The 18078-nt window shown below is 42.6% G+C and overlaps 2 protein-coding genes across 4 annotated transcripts in view; one reads left to right on the top strand and one right to left on the bottom strand.

Moving 5' to 3' along the window:
* mars2 (methionyl-tRNA synthetase 2, mitochondrial) lies at positions 1-2479 on the top strand. Its single transcript, XM_085373465.1, has 3 exons — positions 1-277; positions 624-958; positions 1301-2479. Exons 1-3 carry the CDS (start codon positions 1-3, stop codon positions 2477-2479), a joined length of 1791 nt encoding a protein of 596 aa, XP_085229591.1.
* An 811-nt stretch (positions 2480-3290) lies between these two features.
* med12 (mediator complex subunit 12) overlaps positions 3291-18078 on the bottom strand; it is a 35661-nt gene continuing 20873 nt past the window's right edge. Inside the window, exons 26-43 of one of the 3 annotated variants that reach the window (XM_085363469.1) lie at positions 17869-18005; positions 17192-17371; positions 16614-16685; positions 16347-16510; positions 16050-16211; positions 15647-15848; positions 13552-13661; positions 13143-13278; positions 12235-12384; positions 11612-11974; positions 11376-11505; positions 11028-11242; positions 10775-10849; positions 10355-10575; positions 10054-10219; positions 9345-9545; positions 3994-4075; positions 3291-3901 (exon numbers count right to left, since the gene is read on the bottom strand). In XM_085363469.1, the coding sequence (XP_085219595.1) occupies positions 3864-3901; positions 3994-4075; positions 9345-9545; positions 10054-10219; positions 10355-10575; positions 10775-10849; positions 11028-11242; positions 11376-11505; positions 11612-11974; positions 12235-12384; positions 13143-13278; positions 13552-13661; positions 15647-15848; positions 16050-16211; positions 16347-16510; positions 16614-16685; positions 17192-17371; positions 17869-18005 (2804 nt within the window). In that variant the 3' untranslated portion in view covers positions 3291-3863. Of the gene's footprint in view, positions 3902-3993; positions 4076-9332; positions 9546-10053; positions 10220-10354; positions 10576-10774; positions 10850-11027; positions 11243-11363; positions 11506-11611; positions 11975-12234; positions 12385-13142; positions 13279-13551; positions 13662-15646; positions 15849-16049; positions 16212-16346; positions 16511-16613; positions 16686-17191; positions 17372-17868; positions 18006-18078 lie in introns of all 3 variants that reach the window. The other 2 variants (XM_085363463.1, XM_085363459.1) reach the window with 2 other exon arrangements.

Genomic DNA, 18078 nt, shown 5'->3' on the forward strand with positions numbered 1-18078 from the left:
ATGAGGTTCCCCTTTCTGTTTGCTACCAGAGGATGTAGAGCGGTTTACAGACTCCATCAAAAGCAGTTTTTATCACCGGTTCCACCTCTCTGGGAACATCGGAGCAGCGCTGCTTTGAGCACTCAGCTATGCAAAGATGACAGAAGTTACTATATAACTACTCCCATCTTCTATGTCAACGCTTCACCTCATTTAGGACACCTTTACTCAGCTGTCTTAGCAGACTGCTTACACAGGTACAAACTACTGCAGGGATTTAACTCAAAGTTTGCAACAGGTAAATCTTCCATTTACGCTAAGTGTTCGTTTTTCATGTTACTTTAATTAATGGGTGTCTATAGGTATTAAGGTCTTTGTTATACACCATTTTAAGCCTTACACTGAACAGATCAGGGCAAACGAGAAAATGGTATAACAGAGAAGAAAAGACTAAGATGTTGACATAAAACTCTTCTGTGATCACCTTATAATTTTGACATTTTGAAACTGTTGAAAAAGTAAATTAGTTCGTTTTCTGTTTTATATGATTGTGAGTGGAATGCATTTTAATTTTAACCATTATTATTGCTCAGTTGACTTTTTGGCTTTTGATGATGCTCTTGTTATGTTTGTCATACATTCAGGCACTGATGAACATGGCTTGAAAATCCAACAAGCTGCTGAAGCTGCAGGAAAAGATCCCCTGACCTTCTGCACGGGTGTGTCCAAGCAGTTCAGACATCTCTTCAGTAGCTGCAACATATCGTACACAGACTACATAAGAACCACCGAGCAGAGACACCGTGAGGCTGTGGAGCATTTCTGGTCGGTGCTGTGGAACAAAGGGCTCATCTACAAGGGGAGTTACGAAGGCTGGTACTCCACGCAAGATGAAAGCTTTCTTATGCCCTCTCAAGTCGGTGATGCTTTGGACTCATTAGGGAAGGAGATCAAAGTGTCGCTGGAGAGTGGACACAAGGTAATTTCGATCAAACCGTGCAAACAACTTTTTCCTTTTGTCTCTTGAGGAGCTTTAAGAAGTCTAGGAAAAATACGCTAACTTGAGCCTCTAATCTTTAGTGTGTGACATTTGCTGAGTACGTGGAGCCTAACAATGGGTTCGATTTTACCACAGACTATTTACTGCATGTAGTTCCTGTCTGTGCTCTACTGCCCTGCCAAATAAACACTGAAAATGCTTCCCAAACGAATTGTGAAATGGAGATTTTTATCCGTTTTCCCCTTTTCAGTGTTTATATGAAGCTATTTTAACTTCATTAACAAAGTTTCAAAAACAGATTATCTCGCCACTGTTTTGCAGGTGGAGTGGATGAAAGAGGAGAACTATATGTTTCGCTTGTCTGCGTTTCAATCTCAGCTGCTTGACTGGCTCAGAGGAAATCCTCAGGCTGTACAGCCTGAGCGTTTTCACCAGGCCGTACTTAAGTGGTTGCAGGAAGACCTTCCTGACCTCTCGGTGTCCCGTCAGAGAAGCCGTCTTCAGTGGGGGATCCCAGTCCCCGGAGATGATGAACAGACTATCTACGTATGGCTAGATGCTCTGGTGAACTACCTCACAGTAGCAGGATATCCAGATAAACACAACCAATGGTGGCATGTGGCCCGCCATGTTATAGGAAAGGACATCCTAAAATTTCACGCCATCTACTGGCCAGCTTTTCTCCTAGGAGCTGGACTGCCACTGCCACAGGTGATTCATGTGCACTCCCACTGGACAGTAGGAGGAAAGAAGATGTCTAAAAGTTTGGGAAATGTGGTCGATCCTCTTGAACGCTCACAAATGTTTACAGCTGATGGTATGAGATACTTTCTCCTGCGTCAGGGTGTTCCTGACTCGGACTGTGATTACACAGATGACAAAGTTGCCAAGCTGCTCAACGCAGAGCTCGCAGACTCTCTGGGTGGTTTGCTTAACCGCTGCACGGCACCAGCTCTCAACCCAGCTCAGGTCTACCCCTCTTTCTGTCCTCAGTCCTTCCCCAGAGCACACGGAGGCAGAGCTGTGCATGAAGACTACCACATGTTGGATGCTATACAGAAACTCCCAGCTGTGGTGGAAAAGCACTATGAGGCTATGCATATATACAAAGCTCTGGAGGCCATCAGTGCCTGTGTGAGGCTCACTAACGGGTTTGTCCAGCGCCACACACCCTGGAAACTGGATAGGAAAAACAATGAAGACCAGCGCTGGGTAGACACCATCATTCATATCTCTCTTGAGTGTCTGAGGATATATGGCACACTTCTCCAGCCAATTGTACCAGAGACTTCTAACAAATTGCTGTCACGACTTGGGGTGCAACCGCATGAGAGGAGCTGGGCAGGTCTGAACTTCCTGGCGAGGTACCAAGGAATGGACTGTCCTTTTGAAGGAAGAGCACTAGGATCTGACAGCGGAGTGCTTTTCAGTCGCTTGGAACCTCATAATGCCGATAAACAAAAACCTAAGAAAACAAAAAAGTCTGCAAATTTGAAATGAGGATGGTGTGGGTTTGTTTTTTAATGTAATCTCAAAAGTAAGTTTCACAGTGTGAGAGTTGTCACACATGCATTGCAACCATGAACCTTTTCCTCAGTGGTGGGTGTGAGAACACAAAGATCTAACTCAGTCACACTGCACATTAGGCCATCTTTCATCTAAAACCTCGTTAGGATAAGGGTTTATATCTGATTGCACTTGCATCAAAGTACCTAAGTGCATTCACTGCTATCTGCACACTTTATACTGCAGCACATTTCCAGTAGTGAGAATATATCTGAAGTCATTTCTTGTTGAGTGCTACATGTGAGAAAGGACATCAGTCTCATTCGGATTCCAAAAATCGACAGTTCCTGTCTGAAAACAGCTGAAGCCTTTGTTTTAATATCATCACTCTAAACCGAATGGAGCCATGATTCAACATCTTTTTATTCTACTGTTGGATGTCATACTGTCTGGATTGAAACTCTATTCTAAACACTGTTAAGCTGAAATGAAAACACCTGTATAGTTACACGTGTATACAGGGCCTTTACACCTTGCTGTTTGTATTTCTCTGTGTTGAAAATTTTTTTGAAAACTCCAAGATTAGTTGTACTGAAAAAAAAACATAATTAAATACTACATATTTCATAGCTGCCCAGTCTCTGAACAGTTGTTAGTCAAAGTGTCCTTCCACTCTTTTTACTAATCACTATGGTCGCAAGCTGAGGAAACACACCAACTTTACCAGTATGCCTTCCCCCTCTCTCCCAATATTAAACACACAGACGTGAATAATGAACTGATGCCTCAGTCCCATTTAGCTGGTTCACTTTCACAGTCCTTGTAATAAGAACACCGTTTTATTTACTCATTATTGGAACACTTTTACAAAACAGTCATTTACGGTGGTATTTACATCAGTTTGATACATTTTATGCACTCGTTGTCATTTTCCTTCTCCCAGAGCTTGAAAAAGAGCAGCGAAAGATAAAAACTTTCACTACCCGGTTTTAAAAGAGGCAGCTAACACAAGTACCAGACATTAAAAACTGACATGATTTTTAATGAGAAATACACGAAACTGAGAAAAATTGTACAAATTGAAAAAAAAATTGCATTATTCTTATAATTTGTGGTAATTTTTTTCTTTACATAGGCTCCATCATTAAGCATTACGTGTTTACTTCAGATAAGGATCACTCCATTGATATTCTATAATTACACAAGTGACACAAGATCATCTCTGATTGTGGTCAATATTGGATTTCGTTAATCTGTTTGGTGGTCCTTTGTGCCTTCAAGTCATCCCTCCTAACTACCTTCATGGGACAGGACACATGTATTCCCCCAATCCACAGAGCAGGGCCTCCACTCTGCCCACCACTATGAACAAACATTATCAGTAATAAGAGTTGGTGCCCTGTGATGGTTGTGTACCTGGAAAACAGAGGGGAAAGGTTTACAAATGTGGAACAATGAACACGCATTAGAAATGTGAGAAGATGCCACTGAAGAGGTTTCTGACTTACTTGATAGTTGCTGTTGCAGCTGTCTGACCAGCGCTGCGGTCTGCTGTTGCTGCTGAGTCTGCTGCATTCCCTGTCGTGGGAACTAAAAGAGAGAGAGGGTACTTAAAACTATTTTTGCACCTTTATCCAAATTAACTCATTTTAAATAAACTCAAGCTGGATTTCCAACTTGGAAGTCAGAGCAGCCCTACTAACCCAGGGTTAATGCAAGATGACAATAGTCCACAGAAACCTTAGTAAAACTGGCCAGTCTCTCTCCTTTAACCTTGATTTATTTAAAAAGCAGCCATTTAGCAGCAACTGAATATTTGGGGTGCCTGAATGCTCAAGTGGGCTGGTAAATGATCACAAACTGATCGGCCACTCGATAATGTTCACGCTGGTCTTCGGTAGTGAGTTCTTCACCAGGAATGACGTATGTTTTGGATTGCTATCATCCTGTAAGACAAAGTGATGACCCAGACCCGGTTTTGCTGCTGGCTCTAGTTTCATCTCATCTGACCAAAGGATGCACTTCCAGTATGCATGGTCCCTCTCCAGGTTGTCCTTAGCACACTTCAGTCTGGCTTTAAAGTGTCTCTTCTGCAGAAGTGGAGTTTTTCAGTGCAGGATCCTAGTGACTGTCGAGTTGGCTAACAAATTCACTAGTGTCTTGGCAGTTGTTCTGGGGTCTTTAAACACATCTCTCATCGGTTTTCTCTCCAGAAACATTTCGCTTCCTACCTCTGCCAGCCGCCTTCTGTGCTGTGTGGCTCTCTTAGAATTTCCTGATGATACTTTTCACTCCAGTTCTTGGCACTTGGAAATGCAGTGATAACTTTGTATAGCCATTTCCTGCTTTGTGAGTAGGGCTGTGCAATATGACCAAAATCTCATATCCCGATATAAGAATTCTATCGTCCGATAACGATGTAAATCACAAAAATGTAACATTTTCTGTAATTTCTGTGAATCTCGGGCAGCTCGACTTGCGTGAAGTGTTTCCAGCTGCGCGTCGTGTAGCTGGAGTTTTAACCGATGCATGAAACGATACATTTTTAGACATAAGTTGTAACGGCCGCCGTTTTCTTTGTGAGTATTTATTACACGGCGTGCTGCGGGGAGAAGCCTGTTCTAACGTTTGAGTCTAAGGTTTATTTTTTAGCACCTGACGGCTCTTTTTTACTTCTCATCCGTAAATAATCTGCTCTTTCACGTGATTCAGTTTATTTTGAAAAGTCTCAACAGGATCTTGAGCTTTATTGTGAAAGGTTTATGTGGAACATAAACAAGCGGACACGTGATGGTGTTACTGTCGTTGTTGCTAACGACAACACATAAAAACAGTCGCTTGTCCGTCCGTAGTGTGGTTTTATTAAATATAAGAGAAAGAGAGAACTTTGAGAAATGAATACAGCCACTACAGTGACCATCAAAACCATGAAAAATATTGTTGTAAACAGTTTATTTTGCGACACCACGAAACAAACGATAGCGTAAAATGAGAGGACAGATGTTTTTATATCGTCATCCGATATATATCGTTATATCGAACAGGCCTATTTGTGAGTGTCAACAAGTCTTTTTCTCAAGTCTAAAATGATTACTCTTATTCTTGGCATTTATCTTCAGTGAGGCTAAATCAGAATCAGAATCAGAATACTTTATTGATCCCTGGGGGAAATTATTTTTTGTTACAGTGCTCCATTTTAAACCAACATTAAGACAAGACAGACAATACGCTAACTAAGAATAGTACAATATATACATATATATACATACATAAGTCACTTATAAATAAATATTTGGAAAAGAAACATGTGTAGTTGTAGCAGCAAACAGTGTGTTAGGTGGATGCGTTGTACAGGGAGATGGCCACAGGCAGGAATGATTTCCTGTGTCGTTCAGTGGTGCATTATGGGTAATCTCAGTCTCTCACTGAACGAGCTCCTGTGACTGACCAGCATGTCATGGAGTGGGTGGGAGGTGTTATCCAACATTGTCTTTATCTTGGACAGCATCCGCCTCTCCGACACCACCTTGAGGGAGTCCAGCTCCATCCCCACAACATTGCTGGCCTTACGGATCAGTTTATTAAGTCTGTTGGCATCTGCGACCCTCAGCCTGCTCCCCCAGCATGCAACAGCATAGAGGATCGCACTGGCCACAACAGACTCATAGAAAATCCTCAGCATTTTCTGGCAGATGTTGAAGGACCTCAGTCGCCTCAAAAAATAGAGACGACTCTGGCCCTTCCTGTAAAGTGCTGTGGTGTTTTTAGCCCAGTCCAGTTTATTGTCAATGTGAACTCCAAGGTATTTATAGTCCTCCACAATGTCAACACTGACCCCCTGGATTGATACAGGGGTCAAGTGTTTCCTGGTCTTCCTGAAGTCCACGATCAGTTCCTTGGTCTTTGCCACGTTGAGCTGCAGATGATTCTGCTCACACCACGTGACAAAGGAGTCGACCGCAGCCCGGTACTCTGTCTCATCATCCCTGCTGATGCATCCAACCACCGCAGAGTCATCAGAAAACTTCTGAAGATGGCATGTCTCTGTGCAGTGGCTGAAGTCTGTGGTGTAGAGGGTGAAGAGGAAGGGGGAGAGGACAGTCCCCTGTGGTGCCCCTGTGTTGCTAATCACCTTGTCAGACACACACTGTGGGAGACGTACATATTGTGGTCTTCCTGTCAGGTAATCAACAATCCAGGACACCAGAGAAGCATCCACCTGCATCGCTGACAACTTATCACCCAGGAGGGTCGGCCTGATGGTGTTGAAAGCACTGGAAAAGTCAAAAAACATGACCCTCACAGTGCTCGCCGGCTGGTCCAGATGGGTGTAGACACGATTGAGCAGGTAGATGATGGCGTCCTCTGTTCCGAGACGAGGCTGATAAGCGAACTGAAGGGGATCCAGATGTGGTCTTACTATGGGTCGCAGCTGGTCCAGGATGAGCCTTTCCAGGGTCTTCATGATGTGGGAGGTCAGTGCCACGGGCCTGTAATCCTGGGGGCCACTGGGACGAGGCGTCTTTGGTACAGGGACGAGGCATGATGTCTTCCACATCACCGGGACCCTCTGCAGACTCAGACTCAGCATAAACAGTTTATGAAAGACTCCACACAGCTGGGGGGCACAGGCCTTGAGGACAAGGGGACTCACTCCGTCTGGTCCAGCAGACTTGCCTGAGTGAAGTCTCCTCATTTGCATCTCAACCTGGTATTGAGTGAAGGTGATGGGTGGGGGAGGGGTGTCAGGAATCTCACAGGAGGCAACATGTGAAGAGAGAGGCTGGCACAGTGGTGTGGCTCTGGATTCCAGGCTGACTGCAGGTGAGGTTGTGGGGGTGGGAGCAGACACTGTGGTGTCGAATCTATTGAAAAACAGATTCAACTCGTCGGCTCTATTCTCACCTCCCTCAGCTCCCCTGCTGTTGGTTGGCCTGAATCCAGTGATGGTCTTCATGCCCCTCCACACCTCTCTCATGCTGTTCTGCTGGAGTTTCCACTCCAGCTTCCTCCTGTAATTGTCCTTAGCCTCTCTGATCTTGTCCTTTAGTAACACCTGGACCTTCCTCACCTCCTCTTTGTTGCCCCCTCTGAAAGCCCTCTTCTTGTTGTTGAGGAGGGCTTTGATGTCCTTAGTCACCCACGGCTTGTTATTTGGGTAACAATGAACAGTCTGAGCTGGAACAATGGAGTCGGTGCAGAAAGTTATGTAGTCTGTGATACACTCAGTAAGCCCATTGATGTCCTCGGCGTGAGGCTCACAGAGTGTTTCCCAGTCGGTCACCTCGAAACAGCCCTGTAGTTCCGCTATTGCCTCCTCTGACCACCTCCTAACAGTCCTGGTGGTCACAGGTTCCCTCCTCACAATTGGCACATAGCGGGGGGTGAGGTGAATCAGGTTATGATCTGACCTACCAAGTGGGGGGAGGGAGGAGGAGCTGTATGCATCCTTGACGTTAGCATACAGTAAGTCTAAAGTTTTCTCTCCCCTGGTGGGACAGTCCACATATTGTTTGAATGTTGGTAGTGTATTGTCCAGTGATACATGGTTGAAGTCACCCGAGATCACAATAAAGGCACTCGGGTGCTGAGTCTGTAGCCGAGCTATGGCAGAGTGGATAGTGTCACATGCAGCTGTGGGGTTAGCAGAGGGAGGAACATAAACAGCCACCAAGATGACGTGAGAGAATTCCCTGGGTAAATAATACGGCCTGAGTCCAACAGCACACAGTTCAGTGTCCGGGCAACAAATCCTTTCTTTGATTGTTATGTTGGCAGGGTTACACCACCGGTTGTTAACTAAAACAGCAAGCCCACCTCCTTTACGCTTACCGCTAGCGATGCTGTCCCTGTCCGCCCGAACAGTGTGGAAGCCTTCCACGGAAGCATTCTCATCAGGAATGTCCTGGTGCATCCATGATTCGGTGAAACACATCAGGCTACACTCTCGGTATTCCCTCTGACTCCGTACCAGTGCTGAGAGCTCGTCAATTTTAATTGCCAACGATCGCACATTTCCCATCACGATAGACGGCAGACACGGTTTAAACCTCCTCCTCGCTTCGAGCCTCCGCTGTCTCACCGTCACCTTTTTTCTTCTCTTCAACCCTTGCAGAAGTTGTTACACTGAGTGTAAATTGGTAGATTGGTTTTAACTTGATTTTACATGTTTTGATCATTACTAAGCTAAAACATGTCATTACATGTCAGTCATTTGTGCTATTGCTCAATAAAAAGGTCCGTTTTTCAGGCAGTTAATTATATTGACTCTTGTATTTTTCCTGGATTAATTTCTGTCATTGTGTTCAAATCACTAATTTAAGCTTTCTAAACTATTATTACTAAATATTAAACTAAATTACTAAACTATTATGTTTAGAAATAGTACATTAGAAATGCCTTGCTCTGTTGAAAAAGTACTTGGGAAAATGTTTACAAAAACTTTAAATTTCATGGGGGGTGGACGTGTCCCTATCTGTAATTGTTTTTGTTTTATTATGCAAGACCATTTCCTTATTGCACTTTCTAAAAAAAAAAAAATGGAAGAAAAACATCAGAATTAATGGAAGAGAAAAAAGACCCAACAACATTGGAGCTACTCTTTGATGCAAACAGCACCTTTTTTATCCCTCTTGTGAATTATTTTTTGTGATAACTGAACACAGACTTTAAATAATTATTTAGCAGCATAACAACAAGTCTTAATCCTTTAGTTTATCTCGCCACATCCAAAACATATTTAAATACAGATGACGTTTCCACGAAAACTTCCCAGCACCTGCCACCTGTCCAGTCGTAATGAATAAATCCTGCGAATGCCTGGAGTACTAAAAGCCACTAAAATCACCTGGACTCCTACCATGGGTTGCTGCGGTGGCAGCGGCTGCATGCTCAGGCCCTGGTTCTGTGCCTGGCCCGGTGGAGGCACAGCCGTCACCTGTGGCTGTTGCTGCTGTGGAACCTGCTGTTGAGGAGGAACCTGCTGTGGTTGGACCTGCTGCTGCTGCTGCTGCTGTTGCTGCTGCTGCTGCTGCTGCTGCTGTTGATGTTGTTGTGCCTGCTTTGGTTGGGGAAACATAACACAGAAAAAGCTTGTAAATTTCAATAATGCACCACAACAGCTGAAAGAACAGCAAGGGCCTCTTGCATACTGGATTTAATCTCAAAAGATGCAGATTTAAACAAGTTAACATGTCCAAATGGTGTTTCCCCCCTAATATGGTAGAAGACAAAGCTAGGGAACCAATCCTATCAATCTGAGATAAGACTAATTTTGTTGGGAACAACTTTTATTCAGCATAGGAGGAAACATTTAGCTGTGACGTGTTTAAAAGTAAAGTTAACGTTATTCAATACCACTACACTTCTAACACAGTAGTGATGTGCTGTTAGAACTTTAATCTATGCTAGAAGAGGAACTTTCTCTGCTTTTACAGGCCATGCCTTTTAAGCACAGCCTTCCATCAACCTGTTTTTAGTTCTTAAGGCTGCATCAGGCAACTTTTTTTCTGTTTTAAGAAAACCCAAGCCATGGCCAAGATGTGACTAACTTCATATAAGTGACATACCCTCATCGCTGCATGTTGTCTGAGGTACTGCTGCTGCTGCACTAATTGTTGCTGCTGTTCTGTTAATATCTGATTGGGCCTGGACAAGCCTGGATGGACACCTTGTCCCATTTGCCCGAGATGGGATGGCATGATAGGATTCTGCTGGAGTTGCTGGTGGGGAAACCTGATATGTACAAGCCAATAAGAAAAATTAGCATATGCAACAATACAGCAAGCATAACAAGGACAAAAAGACACAAAGACTTCTAAGTGCTAATAATTATCAAACTAGCAGATTTACTTGCAACATAATACTGACCTCTGTGTGTTCTGCATACTCTGTGGGTAGCCTGTGGGCTGTGGGGCCTGCTGGAGAAGATACCCACTTGACCTCTGTTGCCTTAGAGGTTCCACTACAGCAGGGTTGGCTCCAGGATGTGCGCCTGGGAAATTTTGGTTGCCATAGGAATGAGGTACTATACTACCACTTTGAGATGGATGCTGCTGCATTCCCATGTGTGATCCGTATGTGGTATAGCCCTGTGGTATAGCACAAATAAAAACAATGTTGATAATTCAAGCCAAGCAAGGAGGAGACAACTGCAGACAAAACCAGGAAAGACCACAGGCAAAATATAGGACAGATTTCAAAAACGGTCTGTGGTCTATGGTATCATGTTTGATACAACCTTGTGTTAAATGTGACAAAAAAAACCAAAAAAAAAACCACACCACTTACCTGGGATTGCATTGAAGTATATTGTTGGTTTGGTGGCATTTGTCTAATCTGCCCTAATGCATTTGGATTTTGATGCTGAAAACACAAAAATTGAATTACTCATTTTTCTCTACTACAAAAACAATCAAGGATCAGAATTTAAGCAGCAGTTAAACACAAACTACGTCTGTTTAAGTTTACTAAATAGTGCTAAGGTGGCACAACTATTCTCAAGGAGTAAGTATTGCTTGACATGTCAGAGGTACAGACTCACCAGTCTGACCTGTAGTTGGTGTCGCAGATTCGGGCCTTGTGGCATGGTAGCATGGGGCTTAAAGGTCATTTGGTACTGTTTGTCTGGTCCCATGATGCCAGGCATGCTTCCCGGCATGCCTGGCATCATGCCTGGATAACTAGGCCGAGCGGGCATCATTTTGCTAATTTGGCTGCGGTTTGGTTGTCTGTATGGAACATCTAAACCTGGACCTCCTGTGGAGAAACAAATAAAACACAAGTCTCAATCCCAGATGTTCCAGCTGTGGCAATTCCTCTTGGGTGCTACAGCAGCATAAGTCATAATGATGAGAGTATCCTGCAGTTACTATCTGACCTGTAATCTGACCTGGAGGTAGAGGCTGGCTCTGTGTGTACACGTTCTGTGGATTATAGGGCATGGTCCTGGGATATGTGGGGTTCTGCATCAACTCTGGTGCCATACTTGTATATGCAGGACCTGGTGTTCGGTTATAGTCCTAGTCACAGAGGATAAAGTATTTATTTAAGTTTGGAAATCAATGTTTCAAATATAATGATCTCTCATATTTAATAGCAAAAACATCAATTGGCAGGATAACAGACCTCTGTTTTGTTAGAAGGAGTTTTCTTTTTCTTGGACTTGGACTTTTTGTTGGACTCTGGTGGCACAGTGGCTACATTCTTCTCCGTCTTCACCACCTCTATCATCTTCTCTGGTTCCTGTGAGACAGGTGTCAGGGGTTCCTCCTCTTCAGGGGGTAGGGGAAGAGGCTCCAGGTAATAGCTACGTGGTTTGGGCTTCAGGTGGGTGTGATAAAGGAGGAATCGCTGCTGCTCCTCAAATTTAGTCACCTTACGGTCCACACGTACTGTACCAAACCAGCCCCAGGAGAGAGGGGCGGAGTGTTTCAGACCCTCAAAAACATCCCACGGAGAAATCTTTTGTTTAGTAGATACTTGAAGACCCTGATAGATCAGAGACAAATTAAACTTACTAAACTCTTGCTAAATTCAAAATCATCAAGTTAGCATCAGTTCGTTGCAGATTTATCTGGTTTTCCTGTGACCTTAACTTGTATTTATCTTTACAAGCTGCAGTATTTGCATCTTTAGTTGTCTTCAACATACTTCTCTACCCCTCTTTCAAAATATAAAAACTGTGTACATCTAATTTTTTAAGCCTAATGTACAGGATGTATATTGACAAATAAAAAGAAAGTGTTTACCTCCTTCTCAAAGCCAGCTATCTTGTTGCCCTTAGTGTCTATCAGCGAACCCTGAGGTTCACAGGTTATGACATCGCGGGTTTGCTTGGGCAGCGGCAGAAGCTGGCGAACCTTTTCCAAACTTTCTGACTGCCGATCTCCAAGTTCTTTCTGTGGACACAAAACAGATGGAGTGAGTGTTAATAAAACTTAACTTTACATGGGCAAAATGCAGTTCTTCTCATTTAATGTCTACATGAGCAAAGCCATTACTTTGGCTGCCTTCACATGCAAAATGATCAATAACCAAGATAGTTACAGCTAGAATTAACCATGACCTTTAGTCTTCAAAGTAAACAAGCCTTTTGCACTTAAGGTGAAAAAGCAATTGTTTCACTTTTGTCACTCTGAACAATGTGGTCAGTCTCATTTTTAACTTGAACTCAAGTGGTTATTTTTATAGACGGCGCTCACCCTTTAATCTGGCGAGTTCGCTACTTAATACACCTTTACTACTTATAAGGAAAGCAGGAAGTCGCTGTTACATACGCAGTAACTTCTAAAGCAGATCATGCATTAACATTTTTCTTTTGACACTGAATTTATTTATTTTGGTATTTATTTACTAATTGTATTAAGTAATTTAATAATCATGTAATAGTAACTTAATATTACTGATCATTTAGCAGTAAATACAAGTTTAAAAAGGAATAAATACGTGCATTTAAAAACAGTTTAACGAGTTAATACAATTAAATGGAAAATTAAATGACATGGTTAATATATTTCATGCAATACTTATTCAGAGAGTGACTTTTTTTATCCTTCATAATAAGGACCACAGTTGAGCATTACATAACATCACACATGGAAAGTATTATACACAGTAACAAAATCTTGCATAAGTGAGGAAACTGTGCTCATCCTACCCTGAGCTTCTTAACCAGGTTCATGTAGGCTCTCTTGTTTTCCTCCATGCTGCCCTGAGAGATGCTGGACATGTCAGCAGCCAGTGTGCCATTAATCAGCACACTCAACATGTCCAGCACTGTTGTGAAGAGCTCGCTGTTGGACAGAAGCAGAGTTAGTCAGTTAGATAAAGTCAGTGCCCAGTAGGAACACTCAAGATTTTCAAACTATAGTTTATTAGACTGTTTATTCAAAGATTCACGAGTGACATTAGATGGTACTCCACAGTTTCTTGCAAAGCAAAATACGACTGTAACTGTTAAAAATGCAGGTCAAGTGCTAGCAGCTGGAGAATCCAGCTCATGGTGTCCAATTCAAGAAATAATGTGCCAATATTTCAATAGAAGTTACTTTGAAGCAAACACTTACTTATTGGACTGCATGTCCACTGTGCCACTGCTGATGATGTCAAGGAGTAGTACCGCCCACTCCGTGGTTTGTTGCGTGCTGCGCTGCACTGTATCAAACATGCCACCGACCTGATGGGAGAAGAAGAAAAACAGGTGATTTTAAATAGTGCTCACATGAAAGATGTTCTTGCTTGCATTTCTTTTATTGGTCTCAGCTTTTTTCCACGATAAACGCTGGGTCATTCCAGCTTTCAACAAACCAAATCTACTAAGATTTGATTTGTTTCCACATGACTGCTTCATAATCCATATATTAAATGAAGCCATGCAAAATTTTACCCTGCAACCAACTATGTGCCCTCACAGCACATAGCAGCCGGTCAAAATTTCACTCTTTTAAAATTTGGACATTTTTTTTTTAATTACTTTAACTTCAAATATAAATGTTTCAGAGCTGAAAAACAAATTTATGCTCTGCTAAAAACATCAGCAAAATCCATTTTACACCCACTCAAATGTAAAGCCAAAAATCACATTTTTGTTCAGCACCATCTTCTCTAAAACAATACATCATAGTTTCAAATGTGAAACTTGTGTGCTAGTGTCCACCAATTTAATGCAAATGATGTAGAGATACAAAGTAGCACTGATACACAACATCTCTGTTTCCTCATAATAAACTGAAGGATGCATCCTATGATTGGACGGGTGGCTGTGGCTACAGACGTAGATAATCAAAAGGTTGTTGGTTCGATCCCTGGCTGCTCCAGTGGATTGCATGCCAAAGATTTCAGATACCGAATGCTAGTTGCTCTCAATGACTTTGCAAGGGTGTGAATTAGGGGTGGGTTTTGCTTTTTGATTTATTCTAGTTTGGATAACGTGATATCGATTCATTAAAATTCTGAATCGATTTTTTTAATAGAAATTTTTTTGGCCGAAATGCCAGAATCTCAGGCTAAACCTCACAAAATTTCTACAACCACCAAACAGCTAAAACAGTCAATGAGAGCAGGAACACGGACTCTGCACAAAGACATAAACACAAAGCGCCGACGCATCAGAATCAGTGAGATGTGACTTTCTCACCCGACGGCACGGACACGGTCGGGGCTGAAAGCCGACAGCTCGCTGATTCCGATGTTTCGGCGGGTCGCGCTTTGTGTTCACGCCCTTTTTGCGGTGATTATGAAGCTGAAGGTTTTATCTCTCTCCAAACAATACTGTTTACAGCAAAATACAGCAAAAGAAGATCCAAACTACGCTTCACATAAACATCGTCGTGATTTCACTCTTAGTTTTGCTGCTTTGCTTCCACCAGGATAAAAATCACACTTCATGCACAGCTCTCTCTCTCTCTCTGTACTTCAAGAACAGTTTCCTGTCTAAAAACCTGTTTTCTGCATTATTCGCTTGCTTGTTACGCACAAGTCTACCGTTGTTTACAGCGCTGTCGGACGCTGTTTTTTTCCCTTTTACTTCTGAAACGAAAGCCTCATTTCTGCCGTTCAATACTGAACAAATGTAAACTTTTTAAAATTATGCAAAATTGCAAAACGCTCAGCTGTGTCTGTAATAAAACCTCTGTAACTTTGCTCTGCTTCACTTCAGCAGCATCAGGTAATGTTCATATGTTGATTAATGGTTTTCTTTCGTTTTTGATCGACTGCAGAATATTTTCATAAAATCCCAGGAGAATCACCTCCACGTTTTTGTTTTATCCTCAGCTACTTTGACACAAAGGCATCTGCTGTGACGCTTATACACCTTTGATCAAGTCTTGCAAGTGTCAGCGTTCGTTTTATAGATATAAAAATATGGAAATGTACTGATGCATGATCTGAATTGTAATATTTCTGACTGTCTGAGGCAAAATTTCCACGATTCAAATCACATCGAATCGAAGATCAAATCGATTCGGGACTTTGTGCATCAGAAACGAATCGATTCTAGAAATCAGTGACGATACCCAGCCCTAGTGTGAATGTTAGGTACTTCTCCCCACAAAGATTATAAAACAATGTGGATTTTTTTTGCCTTCTTTGTAATTTGATTTAATTCATGCAATTCTTTCTTTCTTTTAAACCAGCTGTCTCTTCTTTAAAAACGCTTACAAGATTCAGTCGTAGCTTCAGTGCCTCATGCATCATTTGCTTTGCCTTGCAGTCATCTTGGTACTGGTCTTCTCTCCAGTTGGTGACAATCTGCTGCACTTGGCTGTAAAGGGAGGTGAGGAGACCCTCCCTCTGTTCATCCTGCCCTTTTAAGCAGGTCAAGACCAAAGACAGGAACGGCTGCTGGCTCAGCAGAGACATACTGTGAAAGGAAAACAAATTTCACTTGATGAAAAAGGAATCATTGTCCAGAAGTGGGCAGACTGAGTTTTTGGAGATTTCATAACATGTGTAAGTGCTACAAAATGAAAAATGTCCTTCCTGCCAAACATTTCTTTCTGAGATTCCAGATCAAAGAAATCTAACTGGTTTAACGACAAAGAAATGTTAGTTTGCCACATACCTTTTCTGTTTCTGCCTGTCCCTCTCCTTACGTGAAGAAGAGCCAAGGTGCTGCCCTTTCTCCAGCTCCTCTCCTGCCGCCTTTAGCACATGGCCCTGGACTGACGTGGGCAGCTTGGCTATCAACGGAGCCACCAGCCAAACACCCGATCGCTCTGATGAGCTGCAGATAAGAAATATTACACGTCAGCATCGCTGTATTCAAACCCAAATGCAATGGCTATGATTTTTTCCTTATAAATGTCCAGACACAACAAAAAAACAAACAAATTTTAACAAGACCCGAGGAGAGACGCACCTTAAAATAGGCTTCATTTTGCTTGTGGTACTGTTGTTATTAGATGCAGAGCCTCCTTGGGCTGCTGCCCCGTTCCCTGAGGGGTTACTGGAGTTCATCTCAGCTGATTTCTGGAACACCTCTATAGTGGCCTTGGCTATGTTCTCCAAGAGAGAGTAGAGTTCCTAAAGGAAAACAGATAAGAAATAATCTGATATGTCTGATAACAGAAATCCCACGATTGTTTTTTTTTTTTAAAAAAACCCAAAACAAACAGATGACACTTACATTGTTGGTGCTCTGTTTGATCATCAGCTGCAGCTCCAGAGATGACTGTCTCATCGTCCACTGGTCCATATTCTGCATCAGGGAAAGGATTACTGTTAAATTCTCTTCTTGTGGTAGAAATTAACAACCTGTCATGAACAGGTTATGGATAGTTGAGGCATTAGTCCTGTGTTAAACCATGTCCTAAACATGTTAGATTTTCTGCTTTTGTTTTAAACCACATGTAAAGGGACATAATGTGAATATTAAAAACAGCCTGTGATACTTTACGCAACTAAGGCCGTTCATAATTCATTATGTAAACAAACAGTTCACTGTGTGTCTGTATTTTAAAACAGGGGCATGTTTTTCTTTACTGATCCGATTTTTTCTGGTGGCCCATTAAATGAAATGAGTTTGACACTCCTGTCCTAAAACCCTCACTTAGCCAGGAGAGGGCAGCAACACTCCACCAATCACACTCAAGCAACAACTTGATAACAAATGATTTCAGACACATTAAAGCTGTTACAGTTAACACGCTCGTTCTAAACGGCAAACAAAGTTTCATGCATCATGTGAACTTTTTTTTTCTCTACCTGGAGGATGCGTTTGATACGCTGCCTCTGTGGGTTGTCACCGTCATCACTGTCCAGCTGGCGGTGAGGATAGCAAATAAGCTGCAGCAGTCGCTGGGCTTGAATGTTCACCAGCACCGGGTCTTGGAGGGCACTGCTGTCCTCAGACAGAGACTTCAGGCAGCGTTCTCCAACCCATTCCTGAAAAACGAGGGAAAAGGCGTAAAGTGGGAAATGTCAACAACTTCAGCAACCCCCACGTTCAGGTTCAAGTATCAAGATAAACTCTGTCATCCAAAACAAGCATGACTAAAGCTAAGTGAGTGGTAATGAGAACAGGGCAATGGGTCAATTCTTATGAAACAGAGCTGCTGACTAAAAAATATTTTGGAAATTTCATGAGGTCTCAGAGCAAGTACATTCCTCTAAGATAATGAGCTGCCAGCTCTTTATCCAGCCTTCATATCTAAGTGACATCTGGTGCAGAATATGATCTCATTCATGCTTTTTATGCACCTCTGGCTTACTGAATTTACGTGAAGTACAAAATAAGAATAATCAGTTACTATTTGCCGTCTCACAAAAGCTTTCTGACAAAAACAATGCACCAAAGACCAAAGTTCTCAAAGTAAAAAGCAATCTTTTTTTAGCCATTTTACTGTGGACTATATTCACACCATCTTAACTCATGTTCTCACCTGCTGGCAGATGGTCTTCAAAACATACTTTGCATATACATCCAAGCTGGCCGTCTCGATCGAGACATTGCGTCCTTCGGATATGTCGTCGAGGCCGGCGGTGTGAGACAACCCTGAGCCTCTCAACTCAGCATCACCTGCAACAAGAAGGAGCCGGCAAAACCAATCAGTAAACATTTGGCAAAACTGATTATGCCTGTGTTTGATACC

The sequence above is a fragment of the Diplotaxodon limnothrissa genome, linkage group LG2, assembly GCF_057381915.1.
Source record: "Diplotaxodon limnothrissa isolate DT_005_m linkage group LG2, D_limnothrissa_male_GT1.1, whole genome shotgun sequence".
NCBI classification, from domain to species: domain Eukaryota; kingdom Metazoa; phylum Chordata; class Actinopteri; order Cichliformes; family Cichlidae; genus Diplotaxodon; species Diplotaxodon limnothrissa.

Bases quoted from the DNA above. Each gene is read 5' to 3' on its own strand.
- mars2 (XM_085373465.1), top strand. From the start codon at position 1: ATGAGGTTCCCCTTTCTGTTTGCTACCAGAGGATGTAGAGCGGTTTAC. The intron at 278-623 runs GTAAATCTTCCA...TCATACATTCAG, and splicing joins TAACTCAAAGTTTGCAACAG to GCACTGATGAACATGGCTTG. The intron at 959-1,300 runs GTAATTTCGATC...ACTGTTTTGCAG, and splicing joins CGCTGGAGAGTGGACACAAG to GTGGAGTGGATGAAAGAGGA.